General features: G+C 42.2%; 1 protein-coding gene and 1 pseudogene across 22 annotated transcripts in view; both read right to left on the minus strand.

Moving 5' to 3' along the window:
- Nucleotides 1–24,969, minus strand: part of Hpse2 (heparanase 2 (inactive)) — a 705,780-nt gene that overhangs the window by 202,006 nt on the left and 478,805 nt on the right. For all 22 annotated transcript variants that reach the window (XM_087578435.1, XM_087578476.1, XM_087578514.1 and 19 more), the window contains 1 exon segment: nucleotides 20,683–20,730. In XM_087578435.1, coding sequence (XP_087434561.1) covers nucleotides 20,683–20,730 — 48 coding nt within the window.
- On the minus strand, nucleotides 7,372–10,184 carry Pak1-ps1 (p21 (RAC1) activated kinase 1, pseudogene 1; annotated as a pseudogene).

Raw genomic sequence — 24,969 nt, forward strand, 5'->3', positions numbered from 1 at the left:
AGCAACAGCCATGTAACTCTAGACAACAATGAAATTATTTTCTGCAATTCTCAAAACCATCCAACATAAATTCTAATGACATTATACTTCCCTTTCTTTGCTGAACTCTTAGGAGCTTTTGTTTCTCAAGATAAAAGTGACGAGTTTTAGAGAAGGGTGGGGTGACAGTGGACAGAGACACAGAGATGCACCCGCATCAAGACTTACGACTGCAGCTGCTGTGAACCTGGGAGACAGGATGAAGCTGCTTGACCATTTCTCATCAAAAAGAGGGAAAGTAGACGCTTGGCCAAAGGAGAACAAATGTCTGTCAGGGCAAACGCCTCACAGAATGTAGTCGGTCATTTATCTAAGGACAGTAGCTGAGCTCACTCTCAGTCTCTCATCAACACATCAGTCATTCACATGCTTAAAAGGAAAAAATTAAGCTGTTTTTCATATCCTACAAGTGTGTTCAATTTTACTTTGAATATCCAAATGGAGTGCCTCTTGCTTAAAATTTTGGCCAAGAAAAAAGTTAAATGTAACTACTGACATAAACTTACATCAGGATTAAGTTACAAAAGTATTGTTTGTAAAGTTTACCTGAGGCACAAAAATGGAATATATTACTAAATTTGAGATTTTGAGGTGGCTTTGAAATCTGCACGGTTTTCCCTGATAACATCAGGTGTGATTTTTGCTCTTGGAAATTAGACTTTTGACAGTTATATAATGATAGTTTGATAGGATCCTGAGTTCCAGTCACCTGTGAGGTAGCTATGTTCTGTAATCCTAAACTCCTAACTTCCAAATGAATATAATTAACACTGCATGTAATCTGAGAAATACAATCAGACATGCTTACTGAACAGAAAGCCCCAAAGTCAAACATCCATGCTGAGGTAATACAGCTCTTAAAGGGATCAAATGACACCAGAGACAAATGTATCAAGTTGCTGTGGCAACTGATCCAAAGTGCAGCCCAGCTGTTTCCAGTCTGTTCTCCCAACATCAGAGACTATTCACTCAAGGCAAACCATAAAAATACCTCCTAGCTCATAAAAACGACATTTTCTGTTTTGTACGCCAGCTCGCTCATCTCCTCAGGCTAAGGTCTGTCTATTCCACTTGCTCTTGTCTTTTGCTCATCAGGATAAGCCTGTGGGAGAATCCTGCCAACAGTTAAACTTGGGTTTTCAAGTACAACCAAGAGGTAAGTTCCTTCAGAACTAAGGAAGCACGTGATTGCCTCACCCCCAGTCACACACAGACTCAGCTATAATCTTCAGGTTCATTGTTTAGACCAGGTGCTTAAATTTAGCCTTTCTGTCGGGGCAAATGCTTTTAAAGTGGAAATTTCAAGTGGAAGCTGAATGATTGATTACTTTTATTACTTTTTTTTTCTAGAAAATAGGTTATGAAGTATGCTTCTTCAAAGTAGTGAGGGAAATGGTGAATGGGTAGAATATGGGTGCTGCTCTGCGGGGAAAAATATTAGTTAAACCTTGGACCGTCATCGTGTCCCAGAGACTCCTCAGACAAGACGCTCGATGTGCTCTTTTTGATGTTTACTTGCCTAGGGAGAACTGGGATCCGTGAGCTTTGTTTTGTTAGTGCAGCATTCCTGGAACTCGTGTATGTGCGTGAAGCATGTGAGTGTATTATTAAATGCACATTCTAATTTATAAGGACTGCAGTAGGGACTGGGACTGTCCTTTCGAAAACTCACAGGTGATGTTAACTCTGCTTGTTTGGACTCCCCTTTAGCACAGGTTACAAGAACTTTATCAAGTTTACATTGATAAGGAGCCACAACAGTACCGGTGCATAGAAAGCTCTGAGTTAATGTTAGCTCTTACCTCATTTTCAACAATATATTACACAAAACACCAATTTTCCATGGCTGAGGATTTGTACTAGCATTGGGTATCTCTGCGACACACCTCGCCATGTTGCTTTTTGGGGAATTGCAGGAGTTTGGAACTCTGTCATAGATATTGCACTGAGCACTCAGAGCTCACTGAGCAGTTGTGGGAACAAGAAAGAGAGCCGGGCAGATGATGGAGACCTGACTTATGAAGTTCCAGAGGGAAGTGTGAGAGAGCTGGAGAAACTCTATCAGAGCCATTCCTGTGGTATTTTGTATTAAGAATCTGTGGTTTCTGGTCAGAAATCATCTCTGGTTAGCAACAGACTAAAACTACTGAGGCGAAACTTTCCTTTACTGGGACATATGATGCTGGTTAGCTGGGACTGAGAAATTAGCTGTCTTTAAGAAGAAACCACTGACAAAAAATAGTAAATGAACACTTCCTAATGATATTCTGCTATACTCATAGATCTGCACCTAGCCCAATCGTTACCAGAGAGGCTTCACCCAGCAGCCATGGAGCAGATGAAGAGACTCACAGCCGTGGTTCAGGGAACTCCATAGAAGAGATGGAGGAAGGATTGCTAGAGTCAGAGGGATAGGGGACACCAGGAGAACAGTCCCACAGAATCAAATGAGCAGGGCTCATAAGGACTGAAGCAGCAACCAGGGAGCCTGCATGGATCTAAACTATGTCCTGTGCACACATGCTGGGTTGTTTAGCTTGGGCTTTGTGTGTGTGTGTGTGTGTGTGTGTGTGTGTGTGTATGTGTGTGTGACTCCTAGCAGTGGAAGCAGGGGAGCTGCTGGCTCTTTTGCCTGCTCTTGAGGTTCTTTTCCTCCCACTGGGTTGCTTCATCCAGCCTTGATATGAGGGTTTGTTCTTGGTCATATTGCATCTTGTTATGCTGGGTTTGGTTGATATCCCTGGAAAGCCTGCTCTTTTCTGAAGGGAAAACGGGGAGGAGTGGATGCGGGGGAGAGGAGGATGCAATTGGAATGAGAGACTGGCATTACTGAGGTGAGATCATGAGGGAGTATTTCTTCAGGCTCAGACCACTGTGGTGGGCCAAAGTGGGCTAAAAGTAGCATCTCATCTCATGCTGACAGTTACACTTGGTGGTGTGTAACAATCTTCCAGGTAAATACTGATTTGGGTGTCCTGAGAGCTGCAGTATCGAAGGGTTCATTGAGAGCAATTGATCTTGGCATCACTGAAAGTTAGGAGAGGCCATTGATGAAAGTGCAGCCATAGTAGCAGTGGAATTTTCCAAGACTGAAGGGATCATAGAGAGGTTTGGCACTGTGTGGCAGAGCTACAGTCCCTGAATGGAAGCCAAGAGGCCACTCGTGGAGGTGACTCCAGCATATTGGGAGATCAGGACCTGGGGAGGACTACCAAAGACAGCAGCAGCTGCTGAGTGGGGCTGGACTGAATCATTAAGATGAGCTATGTGTTCTTTAAATGGTAGAGCCCAGATTCAGGATATAGAGAGAGACAAGATTTAATTTAACATTTTTGAAGCTTGTTTTTGCTTTGTTCAGATTATGACTGTCTCCTAGTTCTTTCTTCTTGGAGTAACAACAAACTATTTTATTTTTTCCTTTTCTTTTTTTTTCCTTTTTTTATACTTTATAGGAATCCATGTTGGGAGAATTTGGATATTTTAAGGAGACTGAATTTTTTTTAAGTGTTTGATGTTTTAAAAAATTGTTGGACTTTTAGAGTTAAACTATATTCATACTATAATATTAACACAACATATTGGGGATAAAGAAGAAAGAAAAGGCTATAGTTTAATAGTTATGTATTGGTATATAAAGTTGACAAGAGATCAATTGCTTTTTGGTTTTTTGTCAAGTTGACACAAGCATCTGACAAGAGTGTGCATTGGTTAAGAAAAGGTTTCCATCAGATTGCTTGTACACAAGTATGTGAGATGTTCTTGATTAATGATTGGGGTAGCAGGGCACAGGCCCTTGAAGGAGAAGATCATGGGGAGCAGGCAGTAAGCGGCATTTCTCTCTGCTCTCTGTTTTTCAGTTCCTGACTCCATGCTCCTTTCTTGTTTGAATTTCTTTCTTGGCTTCACTCAATGATGGAGTATGGCTGAGAAATGTAAGCTAAATAAAGTCATCCTATATTGACTTTGGTCAGTGTTTGTCACAATAGAAAGTGAACTAAAACAGAAGCCATTTATGTAAAGCCCACTGCTAAGAGCAACTGCAGATGTGGAGGACATGTGACACTAGTCACATCCTCTCTTCAGCCTTATGAACATCCTTAATACAGCATAGCTTGTACATTTTCATGGCTTTTGACAAGAAAAACTATTCAGAAATTCTATATTTGTAAAATCACACACACAACTATTAACTAAACTCCAGGTTTTTCTTGGATTTCATTAGATATTGTTTTGCTAAAGTCCAATTTCACTTCTTTATTTTCATGGTTCTAAGGAGTGCGCAGGGCCTTGTACATTACAGAGTATCACTACTGTGCCACACCTCCATCTCAGTAAAAACATTTTCCACTTCAAATAATTGTTTAAAATGCATTACATACGGAAGAAAACAGCAACTTAAAAAGTTATCATTGCATGAATGTGCTACATGGATCATTTTTAGAGGCCCTGGAATTTAATGAATATTTAGAAATATGACTTCTCTAATGATAGCAATTACAGACCAAACTCATTAAACACTTGTAATTGTAAGTACAATGGCAGATGTTTTCGCCATCCTCTCAGCGGGGTCATTACGATCCTGAGTCGGAAGAACTATTGAGACACCAAAGACCAGTTCAGCCTCACGCTTCAATCTAGGTGCTCCTCTGCCAGGAACACAGACCCCAGGGGATGTGCACAAACAGGTAATTCGCCCACTCACTTTTTCTATGTTGGCTCCCATCTCGTCTTCTAAGAGACCAGTCTCTAAATACTGCAACTGACTTCCCTCCTTGTCTTTCCCACCCCTTCCTCTGCTCTCTGCATGTACTTAACGGTTTTCATCTGGTATTCTCTCCTTTAAAGTCATCTGCAGGGGTCTTTCCAGGTAAGAGTTCTGTCTTTCTGATGGTGCATAGAAGAATTTTCTTCCATTCTGGTTCTTACTAAGTTGACTAATAATACTCCACTTCTATTTGCCCTTCCAGAAGAAAGAGAACAATTATTGCTTTGCACAAGTGATCACTCAAGGGATAATTTCACTGCTAGCCAGAAGACTTCTAAGCTTTCCATAGCAAAGAGTATTGTTTCTTCTTGCTTCACTGTCTGTCCATAGCATTTACCCACACATAGTAGGTACTCAAGAACATTTCTTAATGAATTAATAAAAGTATAACAAAATTACCCTACAGAATCACTCAGTAACCTGAGGCTGAGAAGCCGACAAGAATAAGTTTTGACAGATTCATAGAGAGTTATTAGCGTGGTCAGAAATAAACATGAAATAACTGTATCTGTATTCTGTAGTGATATAATTTCATACATACAGAGATGATAAGAGATCAGAGATAGCAGCGAGCTCACACTTGATGAGGAGGGGTCACTATAATGTGCCTGGGCCGAGTGCGGCTCTGTGGTTTAACCTTCACGGTGACTGTCGAGGCAGGTATTGACCCCAACTTACAGATGAGGAAAGCAAGCTTTGAAGGATTTGCTTCTCTTAAATCTACCAAGGATCAGAGAGATTGTGTCAGGTTTATTTTACTTCAAAGGCTTTGCTATTTCTACCAAACTATGATGCACATCCTAAAGGTCTTTTGCTTCCAAAAGAGTGTTTAAGTATGTTTTAAGATCTCTGTGACTCACTTCCTTAAATACTTTCCAATTTTTTCTAAATAAAGTATGTCTTTTGTTAGCATTTTTGCTCTGAGATTGGTTATATACATGGCAGATTTAACTTTTTCTTTTACACACAGACTTTGTTTAGCAAGTCATTCTAATGTCCCATTGCTTGAGAAGTACTCGTGAATTAATGCTATTCTCTGAACTGTTTTACTAGAATTTATTTATACTGGGTAAATTCACAGTTGTTTTGGCAGTGAGATTTTAAATGTTCGTTTATTATTCTTTTAAATCACAAACCCTCAGATTACAAAACGCATCTCTTCAGGCTTCCAGCTTTTGTGTACCTGTCATGATTCATTTCTCTGACATAGCAGGAGTCAAGGCTGATGTGGATCATAACAGACTAGAGCCAAAGACAGGAAAGTCCCAACTTTTATATGAGAAAAATTACTAAAAATTAAATGACTTCGAGCTATGATCTTGACACCCAAGAGTAGGAATTTTATAAAAGCCAATGTCCAGGACAATATTCTAGATCCTTTCTCTCATAGAACAGAAGCCTCTGTATAAAGTTTTGTGGAAGAACCTTGGTAACAAATGAATTCTTTTTTTTAGAATATTTTCATCTCCTTTTATTGAAGGAAATATAAGCTTGTGCTGCTAAGGAGGTAGGACCTCTGAGAATGACAAGGTAGTCAGGGGGCTGACATGACAAGCCACAATGCCAGCCAAGCATCCTACCAGAGCAGGAGACCCAAAACCACAGAGAGTAAGAGGTAACAAATCGAATAGCCAGAGTAAGCACGTCCACTTGCAGAGAGCCTGGTCTTGCACTTAAAAACAGGGTCCCTTTATTAGTAGTAGCACATCATTTCCTAATTGCAGACATTCTCTTTTGACTCAAATAGTTAAGCTAATAGAAGATCTAGTCCCAGGTAGAAACAAGCTGAGATCTTGAAGTATCATACAAGTATATGCTGAAGCCAGCCATGTGCTAAAAGTAGCTGCACTTTCCGTCTGACTTCTCACGTGTCTTGTACTCAGCATGTGCTGTAGGAAATCTCTCAATGCTATAAATAAGGACAGAATGCAGGCAGCAGCCTATGGGATGCAGGGAATCAAAAGCTGCTACATAGCTCAGACCATTTCACTAGAAGTAGCAAGGGAACACTACCGGGCTATGATTCTCCAAAACGGCTGCTAGAAGCACTCACAAAGAAAAGCGTGATAGTTTTCACGTGTCAGGATCAGCTGCACCAAGGTCATGGTTCAGGAAACAGAGCCTCTTCAAACCCCTAGCAGATTATCAGGCCCCATGGCATTTCAAGGCTGTTCTGGTTTTCAAATACAATGAAGTGTTTGGGCAATTTGGTCACAGAAATAAAAAACTAAAGCAATGTCAACTGATCGCAAATTGATAATGCTTCAAACCACAAGTTTATACAGCTAAGAACTGAGTGTGAGGGGTAAGGAACGGGATGTTGAGATTTCTGTTTTGTAGAAACAGGTTTATTCAGGTAAACCCTTGCTCATCAGTCCCCTCCATGGAAGGGAATTCCTATTTAGAAATGGCCTTTGCTGGATTAGTCGTCCAGTTGCAGTTCTCTTCAGTGCTAGACAGTTCCCAAGGATCAAAGACTTGAGAGCACTAGATGGGGAAATGGGAGAAGCAAGGAAAGGAGAAGAGGACACGAGGGGTCAGAGTTCCCGAAATGAGTGTTCATTTCATAGAAGGCTTGGCACTTGAGGCTGGGGTGAGCATGGTTTCAGTGATTGTTCTTCATTGCCTCTTTTGCTGTAGCAATCAGTGGAGTCAGGCTGGAGAGGCTGGGCAATCCTCAGGAATTGATGCTGAAGTAGCTCTTTAGCTGAACCTCTCTCCACCACATCTATCTCAAGACAGCAGTTCAAAAAGTCCTGGAAGATAGCTGACAACTTCTCGGGGTTCTGAAGCTCTGGTGTTCTATTGGTAGTAATGAGGTACAAGGCTCTCAAAGGGTTTTCATTGAAGTATGGAGGCTCCCTCTCAATCATTTCAATTGCCATAATACCCAGGGACCAGATGCTAACCTTAGGTCCACAGGTCTTGCGTGTCACAACTTCAGGTGCCATCCAATATGGAGCTCCCACCATGGTGTTCCTTTTGCTCTGCTCTGGAGCTATCTGTGCACAGAATCCAAGGTCAGTTAACCTGACAGAGCCATCCATTTCCAGCAGAATATTGTCATTCTTGATGTCCCTGTGAATGACTTGGTTCGAATGTAGAAACTCCAAGGCTTGTAGACCCTCTCTGCACACAGCTGATAACTGGCCTTCATCCATACAGGTTTCTGTCACCACATCTGTCAAGGAGCCTCCAGCCAAGTATTCCATGACAACCCATGGCTCATCTCCCATGAGGTAGCTGTCCGGGTAGTTCACAGTATTTGGGTTTTTGTTTTCCCTCTGACCAGGATCTCATTAACAATCAGTTCTCTCTTCAGCTGCTGCTGAAGATGCATCTGTTTGATGGCCACCTCCTGCCCTGTGGTTACATCCATTGCAGGAGACACTGTGCCTGAAGCACCTTGTCCAATCATCTCGAACCGTGTATAGTTCTTCTTGGGACTGCCCACACTCACTATGAGTGATCTCTTCATCAGACATTTTAGGCTTCTTCTTCTGCTTTTCAGTATTATGGGTCGAAGCATCTGGCAGAGTGGTGTTATTCTCAGTAGGAGAAATAGAAAATGTAGCCACATCCTGAGTTGGAGTAACAGGAAGTGATTCAATCACAGAACTTGTATATACAAATTTTGTGTGTTTTGGGCGTGGAGCAATCCCTGGAGGTGGGGTAGCATCGTCATCATCTTCATCTTCAGACACTAGTGACACTGCTGGGGTCTCAGACACAGTCTTCACATTCAAAGTGTTAGAAGAATTATAATCTTCAACTGACTCTAATTATAATCTGCAGCAGCTACTGGTGGTGGGTGCGGGGCCCAGCATCTCTCATCATCTTGTGTATCTGTTGCAGAGCCACACCTCTCCCTGCTCAGCAGCTGGGACAAAGTCCCGACAAATGTATTCTTAAGCATCAGATACAGACTGCTTTCTTATCTCACAGTGGTTCCCAAACTTTCAAGTATACCAGAAGTACCTGGAATTTCAAGGTTTCTTATTTTCTGGATATATTCTTGGTGGTCAACTTGACTTCATCTAGAGTTAACTAAAACTCAAGAATAGAGGACACATCTGTGAGGAATTTCTGCTTAATTTGAAATAAGAAGTTCTACTTCTAATAGGGATCTTTGAGGAAGGAAGACACATTTCAGATACAGATCTAATCTGGGTTCCACTTCTTCTGGAAGCGTATATAAGGACATAGAAAAAGAAGAAAGAAAAAGGAGGAGGAGAGGAAGAAGAAGAGGAGGAAGAGGAAGAGGAGGAGGAGGAGGAGAGGAAGAAGAAGAGGAGGAGAAGGAGGAGGAGGGGGAGGAGGAGAGGAAGAAGAAGAGGAGGGAGAGGAAGAGGGGGAGGAGGAGGAGGAGGGGGAGGAGGAGGAGGAGGAGGAGGAGGAGGAGAGGAGGAGGAGGAGGGGGAGGGGGAGGAGGAGGAGGGGGAGGAAGAGGAGGAGAGGAGGAGGAGGAGGGGGAGGAGGAGGAGGAGAGGAGGAGGAGGAAGGGGAGGAGAGGAGGAAGAGGAGGAGGAGGAGGGGGAGGAGGAGGAGAGGAGGAAGAGGAGGGGGGAGGAGGAGGAGAGGAGGAAGAGGAGGAAGAGGAGGGGGAGGAAGAGGAGGAGAGGAGGAGGAGGAGGGGGAGGAAGAGGAGGAAGGGGAGGAGGAGGAGGAAGGGGAGGAGGAGGAAGGGGAGGAGGAGGAGGGGGAGGAAGAGGAGGAGAGGGGGAGGAGGGGGGAGGAGGAGGAGAGGAGGAAGAGGAGGGGGAGGAGGAGGAGGGGGAGGAGGAGGGGAGGGAGAGGAGGAAGAAGAGGAAGAGGAGGAGGAGGAGGAGAAGGGGGAGGAGGAGGAGGGGGAGAAGGAGGAGGAAGCGGCAGTGGCAGCGGCAATGGTGGCAGTTGCTGCTGCTGCTGCTTTTGCTCTTTGCTTGCCCTTGCATTACTAGAAAGCCTATCCCTTCGCTGGCATTAGAGCCTTCCTTCTCTGGGATTCCAGTGTATATACTAAAAGACCAGCTGAGACATCCAACCTTGTGGACTGAGCAACTACTGGATTCTTAGACTTTCTGATCATAGGCACCACTGTTGGACTAGCTGGACCACAGCCTGTAAATAAGTTTAAAAAATCCTCTGTGTGTGTGTGTGTGTGTGTGTGTGTGTGTGTGTTTACAGAGAGAGAGAGAACTTCATTTTATAAGTTCTGTTACTCTAGAGAACCCTGACTAATGTACTATAATGGGACCTGAAAATTTACATTTCTAACAAGCACACTATGAGTGACTCTATGGAGTTTCAGCTCCCAACGGTTGCTATACACAATTAGTAGGCTTTGAGAAAGTAGCATTCAATCTTTACTCACTCTCAGAATCATCTGATCAAGAATCATAGCTTACTTCACAGAAAACCATTTAGATGATTGTCATCTAAAGGACTAACTCTTTCTTGTATGACTTAACTGGTTTCAGACTTATGATAGGTCACTGGTGCTATCAGTGAGTTTGATTATTTTGATATTTTATAATGAAATATGTTAACATTTGAAAGATCTATATAACTCAATTCAGTGAAGCACTATTTTCCAATTGATAAATTCAGGCCATTATAGCATTAGCCATGGGTAAGAGATCTCTGCAAAGCTCAAGACCTGTGTGATCTAGTGGCCAGGGTGTGAGAGGGTCACTTGCAAAGTTTTATATTCAGTAAATAATGTAGAAGACACTATCATTCAATGCATTCTGTTTTAATATCTGAGAACACCTGCAATTATCTGGAAATGATATTCTTAAATATTCTTTCCTCTTTCAACCACATTTCTTTAATGAAGCCAAATTTTCTTTGCAGGTTTAAAACAAAATAATGCATGCATTTAATTAAATCAGATGTTAAGAGATGCAACAATATAAACCAAAGCCTTTTTGCTAATTAATTCTCCTGGTTTTGAAAAATAAAGTAAATTTCTATAAAATATATGTGTTCAAATGTAATAAATTTATTGTTAAATAATTTAAAATTTGTTATAGCTCTAGCATAGCAAGTCAGTATAAATCTGATTTTTATATAAAAAATGTGGAAGATTGACTAGTTGTCCAGAGTGAACGGCGTGCCGAGATGAATGAGTAGCTGCACCATTGCCCAGGGTGGTTGGGGAACTGCCTCATTTCCAGAAAAGCAGAGCAACCGAGGTGGAGCTGGGTCAGGCCATCAAGCACTGGGGAGGTGGAGGGCAATCCCAACTACAGTTGCGAGCTTCTAGACACTGAGGCAAACACCCCTTCCTTCCTCCAATGTGAGCAGACTCAGCTGGAAAGTTAGAGGACTAGAGAACAACAACCAAAGGAGCGATGGGTAGAAATGGTGAGAAGTCTGTCGCTCTGGCCGGAATTTCCTGTGCACTCATTGGTTGAAGGGTAAAAGCAAATCCATTCAGCTCTTATGAACAAAACTAGAAATTCAAAATCAGGAATTCGGGAGAAGGGACCTTTAATTCTAAAGTTAGAAATGAAGATAAATAAAGGAGAAAAGGGAAGGAAGCAGAGGTTGCAGCATTAACAAAGGACACAGGAGAACACATGCGGGGAAGGAAGGCAGTCCTGAGTAGAGAAAACGACAGTAAGACAGAGGGAAAAGACCACAAACAGATGACAGTATGTCCAGAGACAGGATGAGGACTGATAGAAAAGGGCTTTCTGAGGAACAGAAAGGGGGTTTTGGAAGTAGTAGAAATCCAAATTTCAACTGGAGGGGAGGAAATGAGAGACAATCTATCCAGACACAAGCAAAGGGGGCCTGAAGGGGACCTTCTGAGTGACAGAGCAGCTTTAGGAGTGGACATTGTAGAAGCAGACACTTCAACAGAAAATGTAGATGACAAAGGGGATCTGTAAGGAAACAGAGGTAAGAACAAAATGGAGAAGTATGTAGAGTTCAGAGTGCAACCTAAGGACTGTCAATAAACCTGATTGGTAACAGCCCCAGAAGGGACGGCGTTCCGAGGGGAGGGTCCTTATCAAAGGAAAATGTACTAAGAAGATCTTAAACTGACGGTGTGGTTTCAGACAGAGTGTCTACCAAATACCAACTGGACAGAATGAAGGGAGTCACACAGAAGAACCCTGGGGACAGGGAGGTTACTAATTATTAATTATTAAGAGAGAAAAGCCGTCTAAATGAAAAGATTGGAGAGTTTTAAAGATACTGATTTTTCAGTAGTTACAATGGAAGCTAGAGTGAAATGGAGCATGGGTGGGTGTGCATCCCGAGGGAGAGCCGTGTGCACCTAACACAGAAGTCAGACTGCAAGACAAGGCTCAACATGTGTAGCCCTCATTTATCTTCCCTACTAGGTTCCTGGGAGAAAAGATACACTAAGTTGAGGGAATAAACCTCAAAGAAGGGTTTTTATTTATCCAATAAATAAAAAGTCAAGGAGAACCCAGAGGATGATGGTGAAGGGTAAGCCCAGGACAACAGCTGTTCAGGAAGCACCGAGATCAACCGGTCCAGATGGGAACAGTAGAGATGGCTGGAGGAGCAGGTCTCTGAGGAGACAAAGCCAGCTGCTACCTTAAGTATCCACATTTACAGAAATTTACAACTGTGTAGAGTTTTAAGATGAGTTAATGGTAGATTAAGAGGAGTTAGCAACTAAAGAAAATGGTGGTTATCAACACTGAAGGAAACAAAAACTTGTGAAATACTAATCAAAGAATACCATATATCTGATCTATGAATTAAATGTACATAGCCTGAGACTGGAGAAATGGCTCAGTGATCATGATCACTTTCTGTGCTTTAGGCTCATAACCACTAAGTAACAATCTGAGTGTGAACTTTCCCACCACTGATCTCCAGCAATGCAGGACAGAGATAGGAGGATCCCTGTGGCTTGCTGGCTGCTAGCCTAGCCCACCCAAAGTGGGAGTTCTGGGGGGGGATCCTGTCTCAAAGGAATGACACAGAGAATGATAGGGGAGGGTATCTGACACCCTTCTCTGGACTCTGTACACACAGAACCCATGCCTCTCTTTCTCTCATGCAAACTAAATTAACTTTAAAATTAATAGGAGCAATGTGAACAATGAATTTTGATCTAACCACTGAAAAATAAAATACTGGAAGATGGATAAAGGGATAAAGTCATATGAAGCCAGAAGCATAAGAGAACTAAATTCTTGCCTTCCATAGTAATTGATTAAGAGAATTGGGGAAAATCAAGATAATTGATTCAGTCAGTCATTAAGAAATATGGAAATTGTCTCTCAGGAGAGATCTATATCTGGTCCCTGTCAGCATGCACTTCTTAGCTTCATCAATCTTATCTAATTGGGTGGCTGTATATGTATGGGCCACATGTGGGGCAGGCTCTGAATGGCTGTTCCTTCAGTCTCTGCTCTAAACTTTGCCTCCATATCTCCTCCTATGGATATTTTTGTTCTCCCTTTTAAGGAGTGAAGCGTCCACATTTTGGTCATCCTTCCTCTTGAGCTTCCTGTGGTCTGTGGATTGCATCTTAGGTAATTCGAGCTTTTGGGCTAATATCTACTGATCAATGAGTGCATATCAAGTGTGTTTTTCTGTGATTGGGTCAAATACAGAGGTGAATGTTAGCAGCAAACCGCTGAACTAAGAATAGGACCCCATTTGGGGGAATTAGAGTAAGGATTGAAAGACCTGAAGGGGCTTGCAACCCCATAAAAACAACAATGCCAACTAAACAGAGCTTCCAGGGACTAAACCACTACCAAAAGACTATACATGCACTGACCCATGGCTCCAACTGCATATGTAGCAGAGAATAGACTTGTCGGGGCACCAGTGGCAGAGGAACCCCTTGGTTCTGCCAAGGTTGGACCCACAGTGCAGGGGAATGTCAGGGGTGGGGGCAGTAAGGGGGGTGGATAGGGGGACCACTTGTATGGGGGAGGGGGGATGAGTGCTTATGGACAGGAAACCAGGAAAGGGAATAACATTTGAAACGTAAATGAGAGAGAGAGAGAGAGAGAGAGAGAGAGAGAGAGAGAGAGAGAGAGAGAGAGAGAGATATTAGGTTATTCTTGCTTGATATTCCCATGAATACAGGTGACCAGAAGATAGGAGAAGAAATATAATGTCCTACTTTGACTCTGTTGCTGGGATAAAGTTCTCTCAATAAAATCAACTTGAGGTGAAAAAAGAAACATGGAAATAAACATATTGGCGGGTAAGCTATGCAAACTGCTTTTGGACCAGGGAAATTAGGGCATAAATGATAGAGTTGGGCAGTGACAATTTCTTTAATATTAAAGAATAAGATTATTTTCAAATGTGTTAATTTCCAACGTTACATTTTATATGTATTGTATTACTAATATTTATGTCATCATAAATATACTCTGTGGGATTTCAAACTGGTGCAGTCAGTATGGAAATCAGTGTGATCAGGGGTTGGGGATTTAGCTCAGTGGTAGAGCGCTTGCCTAGCAAGCGCAAGGCCCTGGGTTCAGTCCCCAGCTCTGAAAAAAAAAAAAAAAGGAAATCAGTGTGGTGAACTCTCAAAAGCTAAACATGAGTGTCCGTATGACCCAGTTATGTCACTCGACTTGATGTTCTAGCCACAGATACACCGTTCAGCCATGATCGGTGTTGCTCTACTCACAATAACTATGAAATGGAAACAACTTTAAATATCTTTTAATTGATGAGTGAAAGATGATATTATTTCTTCATATATACATACATATGAATGTATTGTGGAATACTATTGAGCTGTAAAGACAAAATGAAATAATGAACTTGGTAAATAAATGGACAGAATTTATGAGAAAAGATCATACTGAGTAATGTGACCAAGACCCAGAAAGACAAATGTCACGTGCTCTCCCTCACTGGAAGCTCTTAACTCCAAATATTCAGATGTGAGTACATATCCTTATCCTGTCATAGCTGTGGAAACCAGGAAAGTTAATGGGTCCATTTCCAGGATAAGGGGGCTGGGGAGCAACAGAGAGGGGAATAACAGGGCTCCATGTGATCTGATCAGGGAAACTGAAAAGGGGATCTCTTTAGGGAGGAGAAGGGAGCTAAACACAGAAGGCGGAGAGTCAAAGAGAATAGCAGGATGCAAGGGAAATGGGAAAGGGGGCTCTTCAGGGGGAGGTAAACACAGGAGAAGGGTAAAAAACAATAAGAATGTCTGAAAAGCAATAATAAATCATAACCTTAATATCTAGAGAAACCTCCAGACTGACTTCCGTAGTGACTGCTCCAGTTTGTACTCTTCCCAGGATCACCCAGGGCTCCTTTCCATCGGTCCTGGGTTTGGCTTCATTGATAGGCATTCTGACAAGGGGACATGAAATCTCCACGTGCATTTGCCGTGTGTGTGTCCCTTGTGGCTGAGGATGCAAGCCTTTCTCATGGACCTACTGCTGCTTGTACTTTGTGTTTTGAGAAGCACTGTCCACTATACTCCCCCACTTATGGATTGAATTATTTGGATATGCACTTTGGAATTTACATCTTTTAGTTCTTTATACATTCTAATACCAGTCTGTGGTAAGATGTGTAAGTAACAAATACACCCTTTCATCCCAACCTCTATTTATGCATTCTGTTCACTCCTTACTTTGCCATGCAGAAGCTTTTAAATCTCATGCAAGCCCATTTGTCAGGTCTTGCAAGGGGTTCTGGACTACTTTGTCCGGTTTAAATCCTTGTCTATGACCATGGTTTGAAGTGTTTTTCCCCCCTAGCACTTTTAGAGTTTCTTCTCAGGCTCATGGGCTGACAGAATTAATATTATGAAAACTGCAATACTATCAAAGTGGACTGCAAACTGAGCAAAGTCCTATCAAAATTGCAGTGAAATAACCACACAAGTAGACAACAGTCCTTGCTTTCTTTCTATGGATGCACCGAAGTCAAGTAGACAACACAATCCCAATCAGGAGCAATAATGCCTGGGCATCACATTTAATTTCAAATACTACTATAGTAGGAAGGAATGGAAATAGCACAGGACTGAAAGTCCTAGTGCAGTCAGAGACCAGGGAGAGCACAGAGGGCCTAGACACGGACATCAGGGAGAGGACAGAGGACCCAGACACAGACACCAGGGAGAGCACAGAGGACCCAGACACAGACACCAGGGAGAGCACAGAGGACCCAGACACAGACACCAGGGAGAGCACAGAGGACCCAGACACAGACACCAGGGAGAGCACAGAGGACCTAGACACAGACACCAGGGATAGGACAGAGGACCTAGAAGCAAACTTATACATCGGTACAATCATCTGACTTTTGGCATATGTGTCAAAAACATTTAATGGAGAAAAGATAGCCTCTTTGATAAATAATGCTAGGAAAATACATATCCACATAGAGATAATACAATAAACTAGACCCCCTGTCTCTCATCATTTACAAAATCAACTCAAAATGGTCCAAAGACCTTCAAATGTCTCTTGTAGGCAAAATATTTAGGTCTTCTATGTCATTCAATCTAAGTTTCCTTGCATTAATTATACAGTTTACAACAATTATACCTAATACAATTATTGATTTGTTATGGTTAGCCCGACTATTTTTTATGTTTAATTTCTGACTCTCTCATTTATTTTTATTTTCTCTATTTGTCATTGTTTTCTTCCTTTTATGATTTTTCAAAATTAAATCACCATTTCTTAGCATTCTTTATGATTTTTTAAAATTAAACCACCATTTCTTAGTATTCAGTCGCTATTCTTTATGATTTTTAAAAATGTCTAACTGTGTCCAATATTTTACAAGTGAATCCTTTAAGAATAAACTTTCACTTGTGCATACTGGTCTTCATAATATGATACCATATTAATCCATGCAAAAGAATGCCACAGCCGTATTTCTACTTAATGCCTGTTTTTCTTACCCTTGTAGATGTCTTGTCATACATATTTTACAGTCACAAATGTAGTGAACCCTACAATATAATTCACAAATTCACATTCATCTGTTTTTAAAAAAATAAAGAGGAAAAATAGTGTTTTTTATTTAACCAAGAATCTGTGGTTTCCGGTGTCCTTTGTTCTTTCTGAACATCCAAGTCTCATCTGCTATTAATAGTGTCTTTGTGTCTGAAAACTTAGTGTTTTGTGTCCTTTATTAATCAAAATCACCTTCATGTCATTTGCATTTCTAAAAAGCATTTTTCTAATGGAATATTATGTGGTCATTATAAATAATGAGCTCCTATCATTGGTAACAACATATCTGAGCGTGGGGCACATAAGCCAGGCACAGAAAGACAGACACTATATATTTTCACTGCTGGTGGAAGTTTGAAGTTGACCTTATGCTTCCATAAGCAGACTATAGCACAGTGTCACAAGGAGTGCGTAGTTTACAATACACTGCATTTCCCTGTGACCAATTAATGTGGACATTTCCCCCTAACTCCTGAATGTTTACAACAATTACTATGAAATTGTTGTTAATTAATTCTAATATCTGGATCATGAAAAACTTAGTTTTATTATAATTAATGTGTGCTAAATATAAAAGAACGCACATGCACACCTGCACCTGAAATTTCTATATTGACAGTTTTAGCTTTTCAGCTGTTGTTTTGAACCCGGCTCTTCAGATCTCAGTGAGCACATGCATTGCCAGGACCAGAGATTCAAGGGAAGTTTACGTGCACTTCTGGAATTTTTCCCATGAGCTTCTTCCAGCCTCTAGTTCCTCCTTATGATATAACCACCTATTTCTGCTCCCATTCTATATACTTTGTGAAATATGGATTAACTGACTACCAGAAAGGTCACATAAATATGGCTTTCATCTCTTATCATTCACCTTTATCAAGAATTAAGTATCTCCCTCTAGTTTCTACTCCTTTCCGAAACATACATGTGTCTGTTTGTTTTTAAAGTATTTAGATATAAGCTATACCACTGTGCCTGTAATTAGAATTTAATATTGGTATAATTCTTGCTGGGTTTCTACACAATGGATAGATTAAATTAAGTATTTTGGCCCTTAAAACACAGGAAATTTGGGAGCATGATCTTCTAAATTAAACAATTTAAACACATAGAGCAGACCTGGTCAACATATGAAATTCAGGAAGAGTTTCTAGTGCACTGTTATATTGTCAATGTAGCCACTAATACTTTAATAGTAAATGCCTAATAAACAATTGTCTAAATAAGGTACGTCATGAATTGAATAAATACCTTTTAATTTGAAAAAATACAAAATGGTGAAAAAACAAATTATGAAAATATTTTGTAAATTATTTTAAGTATTATGTAAAATGAGCAAGAGAAAGAGTGAGAGAGAACCTATTGATAATAAAATCAAGGATATGAAGGTTAAAACTCAAAAGATGACAAGGAGTCAGGCATATGAATGGTAGGGAGAAGACAAAAGGAACAGCCTGTAGGAAGGGAATGAGGCACACAAGGAAGCTGCACAAGGAGGGCACACAAGGAAGGCACTGAGGCACACATGCGCAGGGACCTTCAGAGAAGAAAACCCTCCCTCGGTGTGCAGGAGAGAGCAAATGCAGTCGAGTTATGGTCCAGGGACAGCAACTGACATCAGGAGATAGTGTGTTAGTTACTGCTCTCTGCAGCTGAGAAAAATACTGTGGCCAAGAGAAGGTTAGGAGAGGGAAGAGTCTGTTCTGGATCGCAGTTCAAAAAAAATGAGTTTATCATGGCAGGAAGACTGAGGACAGTTAGGAGAACACAGTGGGCCAGGAAACTGGAAGGTCACATGTCATTTGAATACAACAGGAGTGAGGGAGAGGTAGAGGGGTGACAGGCTGGGGCCCTGCAGGGCGGGGTTGGGGGGAAAGAACAGGAAATGGGGAAAGATAAAAACTCTCAAGCCTGCCCCTACTGATGCACTTCCTCCAGCAAGGCTCCACTCCCTAAAGGCTCCATAGCCTTCCCAAATGGTGACATTAACTGAGATCCAAGTGCTTAAAATGCATGAACATCTTGGGAACATGTCTCATTCAACCCAGAACATATAGTAATCAAAGGCCAGGGAACAGAGTTTGCCTTCCGGTTTCTGAGTGAATATAAATGACAAGTCGGAGACTTATTCTATGACTCACAGAAACACGAAGAAGGACAAGAATTTCTGGGGAAAAAAAATCTTGAAACTTCTTGTTTAGGTAAACTGGGTCTGAATATAGGCTAAAACAGTTCTCACGGTGACTTGAGTTATTGATTACCAATACCCCAAAGTTCTTCTGGATCCTCGAATAATTATTCTATCCCCTTCATTTTCCTTTCTCACTCTCATTGTTCCACCATGGACCCACATAACACAGGGGACAGACAAGGGAGAACGGGTGCAGCCAAACTGCATCACACTGACAAGTAACTGAGATGCTGTTCAAGGAGAAAGGATTCCAAAATTCAACACGCTAGCACAGACACCAAGAGACTTAGAGAACACCTAAATGTACCCACTAGATGGCTGCCTTCACTCTAGACAGCCACTGTCACATTAGACAGCTACTTTCACACCGCTGCATCACTAGTCATACTAGTCAGCTACCCTCAAACTGGACAGCTACCTTCACACTGGACGGCTACCCTCACACTGGACGGCTACCCTCACACTGGACGGCTACCCTCACACTGGACGGCTTCCCTCACACTGGACGGCTACCCTCACACTGGACGGCTACCCTCACACTGGACGGCTACCCTCACACAGGACGGCTTCCCTCACACTGGACGGCTTCCCTCACACTGGACGGCTACCCTCACACTGGACGGCTACCCTCACACTGGACGGCTTCCCTCACACTGGACGGCTTCCCTCACACTGGACGGCTACCCTCACACTGGACGGCTTCCCTCACACTGGACGGCTACCCTCACACTGGACGGCTACCCTCACACTGGACGGCTTCCCTCACACTGGACGGCTACCCTCACACTGGACGGCTACCCTCACACTGGACGGCTACCCTCACACAGGACGGCTACCCTCACACTGGACGGCTACCCTCACACTGGACGGCTACCCTCACACTGGACGGCTACCCTCACACTGGACGGCTACCCTCACACTGGACGGCTACCCTCACACAGGACGGCTACCCTCACACTGGACGGCTACCCTCACACTGGACGGCTACCCTCACACTGGACGGCTACCCTCACACTGGACGGCTACCCTCACACTGGATGGCTACCCTCACACTGGATGGCTACCCTCACACTGGACAGCTACCCTCACAAGGCCAGTTGCACTTGAGGTAACAGAACTTGTCAACATGAGATTCTTCCTGGAGTGTTGAGGCTTTTTCTAAAACTGCTTTATTTTCTTAATAATAATTTTTCTAAATAAGCAAATAAATAATACAAATTTCTTTTTTTTTTTTTTGTTCTTTTTTTCGGAGCTGGGGACCGAACCCAATAATACAAATTTCTTAATATTTTCTCTTTTTAACCTGCTTTATATTATCAAATTTCTAGGCACTAATTAAAACTACAGATGGTAATATATTATTTCTCTGTTCACATGATATATTGAACAGTCAAAACTGCTTCCTCTCTTAAACAGAGAAATTCATTTCCCAAGGGAAGGCCTACAGGGAAATGGTGTCACACTTCATCTCCATTATCCTTCATCCATGACAGATTAATTTAAGAGTGTACATTAATAGGGAGGATTTCTAAATTGTCAGTATTGGGGGGAGGGTTATGGTTTTGAAAATAATAACATAAAGTCATAGCACATCAGACAACATGTGTTCTAATAACAGCTTTAGAGATGATTTTAATTTTTCTTGAAAGATAAAGGGTAGTTTATCAAATGTCAGCTGTGAACTTGGTGACAACTAATTATCTTCCATTTCACAGCAGCTGATAAGTGAGATAAAGATGATGAATACCTACTGTTGCCAGGTAACCGCATCTACTGTGCTTCCTGCCACCTTCAGGAATCTGTAGGAATACAGAAAAAAGATGGTGTGACTTGAAATAACCATATCTCCAGAGCTACAATGAGGCAAAGCAAGACATATATTGGGCCATTCACACGCTGATATACTTCCTCAGAGAACCAACCCCTAGTCCTAGCAGTGGAAATCAAACTCCCAGTGCAGCATTTTCCTCACATCTGTCAGGTTCCCAAGTCCATGCCTGACAGTTCTCACACTCATCTTTGCATGATCCAAACATACCTGTGCTGCTTCCTATTCTCCAAAGACTCTGATCTCAGCTGGGAAACAATGCTCTTTCTCAAGCATGGCAGCACTGTAGATGCCTTTGGAAACTGCAGGCCTATCTCCCTGGAGAAGGCATGGGAGAAGCCAATTTCACATCTGCAAAGCACTGTCAAACATGCTCCAGTGCACAGCTGCCACATCTATGTGAAACACTTATCCACTTCCAGAGCAGCTAGATAGGAAGCTAAGCATCCTCCATCCAGTATGCCTAGCTCTAAAGCAGAGAGAGGCTGGCTCTGGGCACAGTTTACAGCAAAGCCTTGTGTGACCCCGAGCAGGTTCAGAACCAAAGAGGAGAATGCATTGTGTTTTGCAGATGCCACAGGCCACATGTTTGAAATAACTGTCTGTGCTCACTTGTTCGAGGGCATGTATTGCCAAGGCTACTACTTTTCTTGGAGAGTTGTTACTCAAAATCAGGAATCAAAGGAAACATCCCAGTTCTTTCAAATGTTCTTTTCAGCCTCAAGACTCCAAAGAAGAATGTCTCTTCAAAGAAAACATTTGATTGTGTTTTATAACCAAAGAACTCTTGAACAGAAGAGATGGTCTCTTTCCTGGAAGACCCTTGCCGTATCCCACACTAGCAGAATTTCTCTAGATAGATGGATGAGCAAAGAAGGGAACTGGGAGCAAATCAAAAGTTCTGTTTTGCTGTGATGGTGGGAAAGGACTCCGTCTACCTGTAGAACAAACTGGACGTACGTGGAAACCAGGAATTTTAATTAGCCACAAAGTGAGTCTATAAAGGAATAAGGGAAAAGGGAGAAGGGCGTCAGAAAGACCCGTCAAACAGGATGGGAGAAACAGCTGGAGGAAGAAGCAACTGCCTCGATGGTCTTCGATTGATTTTGTCTTTTATGCTTTCACTTTTCTTTCTGTAGTACCAGTCTACAGTCTGGGAGCAAGAATGAGGAAATATAACAGTACATAAAACAGAATGGAATTAGTCTGATGGGTTTACTCAAAATGTCATGTGGCTTGGAAGGCATTTTCTGAGCACTTAGTATGCACTCTGTATGTGTGCACATCCGTGTGTATGTGTGTGTGTGTGTGTGTGTGTGTGTGTGTGTGTGTGTGTGTGTGTGCTCGGTGAGGAGGATGTTGGATGTTACCAATCCCTCGTTACAGATTACGTGCAGCTTCTTCACTGGCTAGAAAGGTAGACTTTTCAGATTTTCCACATGGCTGACTCTAGGTTATGCCACTTCACCTCATTTCACCAGCAGGAAAACCTTTGGTTCTGGCGGGGTGGTTCGCCCTCCTCCCTGCTTCCCTGCCCTGTGTTTAGGAGTCCCCTTTCGGAGTTAGCAGGACAGAAATGTTTATGTACTTGGTCATTTCCACGTTGGTATGTGCAGCCCAAGTCAATAAGCACATAGTAAGCATCTGTCAAGGTGCAGAAAAAGAAAATAAAACACTATAGGGCCAAAGGAAATGAATGAGAACACCCGGACTATTTCTGCGGCATCTGTAGTCCAAGCCATAGAGGACTCGGTGGCCTAGAGATAAAGGGAGGAGATGGCATCTTTATCTCTTCTTCAGGATGTTGTAAGTCAGAACAGCTAGACAGTCTTACATGGAAACATTATTAGTTTTTTAAAAGAAAAGAAACAAAGATTTAAACATACATTTGCAAGGGATTTACTCCTCCAAAATAGTTTCTATCATCTCTGAAATAATAATAGTTTTTAAAAACTGCCTTCCAAATCATAAAAATAACCACAAGGAAACTGCCTGTTCTTATAAACTGTTTTCAGCTTCTCATGCGTGTAGATCTCACACTCTGCACAAGAAAACAATCAGGGAGAGATTCCTATTTAAAGTACAGACAGCTGCATCTTATAGGGGTGTTTGAGTTGTTCAAATTCACACAGCCAGTGTGGACTAAGATCAGAATTTGTTTCCAAATCCAACCCGGTTTCTGGAACCCTGCAAGGCCCCTAAGCTAGTCCCCAGAGCCGAGTATATAGTACAACTCTAAAATGGAAAAGGAAAGTTGAAACTTTATGTTGAGAGAATACAGCCGTATTTATTAGAAAACATATCAGGCTTAAATATCTTCCTTACATTTCTTACTTTTTTCTAAAAAAGCAAGCTCTTTAGTATTTATTTGCAAGAAAATGTGCAGAATGCGCACATCAAGCGGTGATCCAGTTGGTGTCCATCCACAGGCAAACACAGTGCGACCCAGATGACAGAAACGTACACGCTAACCACCAAGGGTACTGTGTGCCACACCAGTTCCAGCCTCTGTGCTGGTGCGGTCACAGTTGGGAGAGCAGCTATCTCCGCCGTCTGCGGTGTTAGAAGGGTGTGAGTAGAAAGCAGATCCATATCATGTGTACCTCTGAATAGAACAGAGGCAGAGGGTCTAGCTTGTGCTATAAGGAACAACCTGGTTTATGAACATGACAAGCATGAACAAGACAAGCTATGTTCTCAGGGTCCAGTGTAGCTGGATGCCAAGAAAGAGGTGAGGGAATGGTAGGAGGACAGGCTGGTCAGGGCTTTAGCAAGAAAGCACTGTAATAACCTGATCCTTGTCCTAACAGTAAGATGCTCATCCAAATCCCATTGCGTCTGTGTGTCCAGCTGCTAGCAGGGCTATAGGACAAGCTCATGTGTGTCCTTCACGGATGGCTGTTCAGTTTAGCATTTGGTTTTTAGGAAGATGACTCCAGCTGCAGTAAGTGTGAAAGTTACCGGTGGGAGTTGGTTGGCAGGAGTCTACTGCAAGGGGATGAGGAGCTTTGAATTGTGACAATGAAACACAGTATGGTAGAGCAAGGGAGGTTGTGGAAGTTTTAATTGTCGCACTATTGAGATATTTCTAACAGGACTTTCTAATCCTATTGAAGATACATTGAAAAACTAAAAGTTGGGGCTGGAGAGACGGCTCAGCGGTTAAGAGCTCCAACTGCTCTTTCAGAGGTCCTGAGTTCAATACTCAGCAACCACATGGTGGCTCACAACCATCTGTAATGGGATCTGATGCCCTCTTCTGGTGTGTCTGAAGACAGCAACAGTGTACTTATATACAATAAATGAATAGACCTTTAAAAAAAAAGTAAATAGTCATTGAGTGTCGCAGCTATGTAGTCACAAGAAAATTAGGACAAAAATGTCCTGCTTGGCCAAAAGGCCCTGGAAAGTCAATGAAAAAGATAGGCAGTTCTCCATGATGAAAACTAGAAACCAACTCTCCATAAGAGCTTCATCTTAGAGACCTGCGTGTGCATTCAGTCATTTGTTCTGCTAAATATGCTAATAAATCCTTCAATAAATCATTATCAATCAAACTTATATTATATGAAGAATGGGAATGCTATAAAGTTAGGGACATTGAAAATAATACCAATAATCTCTCTATATAGCCATGAAATAGGAGATATGATAGGACAAAATAGAATATTTGGAGAATTTACTGAGAAATATTATGGTGTTTTGAATGTTTGGCCCAGGGAGGAGCACTATTAGGAAGTGTGGACTTGGAGTAGGTGTGGCCTTGTTGAAGAAAGTTTGTCACTGTGGGCGTGGGCTTTAAGACCCTCATCCTAGCTCCCTGGAAGCCAGTCCTCTCCTGTTTGTCTTCAGAACAAGTTGTAGAACTCTCAGCTCCTCCTGCACCATGCCTTCCTGGGCACTGCCATGTTCCCATCTTGATGATAATGGACTGGACCTCTGAACCTGTAAACCAGCCCCAATTAAATGTTGTCCTTATAGAGGTTGACTTGGTCATGGTGTCTGTTCACAGCAAGAACCTAACAGCATGGTACTTAACATAAGTTAGTACCACAGACTGAGGCATTGTTATTATAGGCCTTTGTTTGGAAGAATGTGGATTTTGGGCCTTTGGATTTGGAAAGTAATGGAATGCTTTAAGTGGAGCTTACTGGGCCAATCTAGTAGGGATGTGGAAGACTTTGTTAGGGGTTTCAGAGGAGAAGAATTT

This window comes from Rattus norvegicus, chromosome 1 (genome assembly GCF_021556685.1).
Source record: "Rattus norvegicus strain SHRSP/BbbUtx chromosome 1, alternate assembly SHRSP_T2T, whole genome shotgun sequence".
Taxonomy (NCBI): Eukaryota; Metazoa; Chordata; class Mammalia; order Rodentia; family Muridae; genus Rattus; species Rattus norvegicus.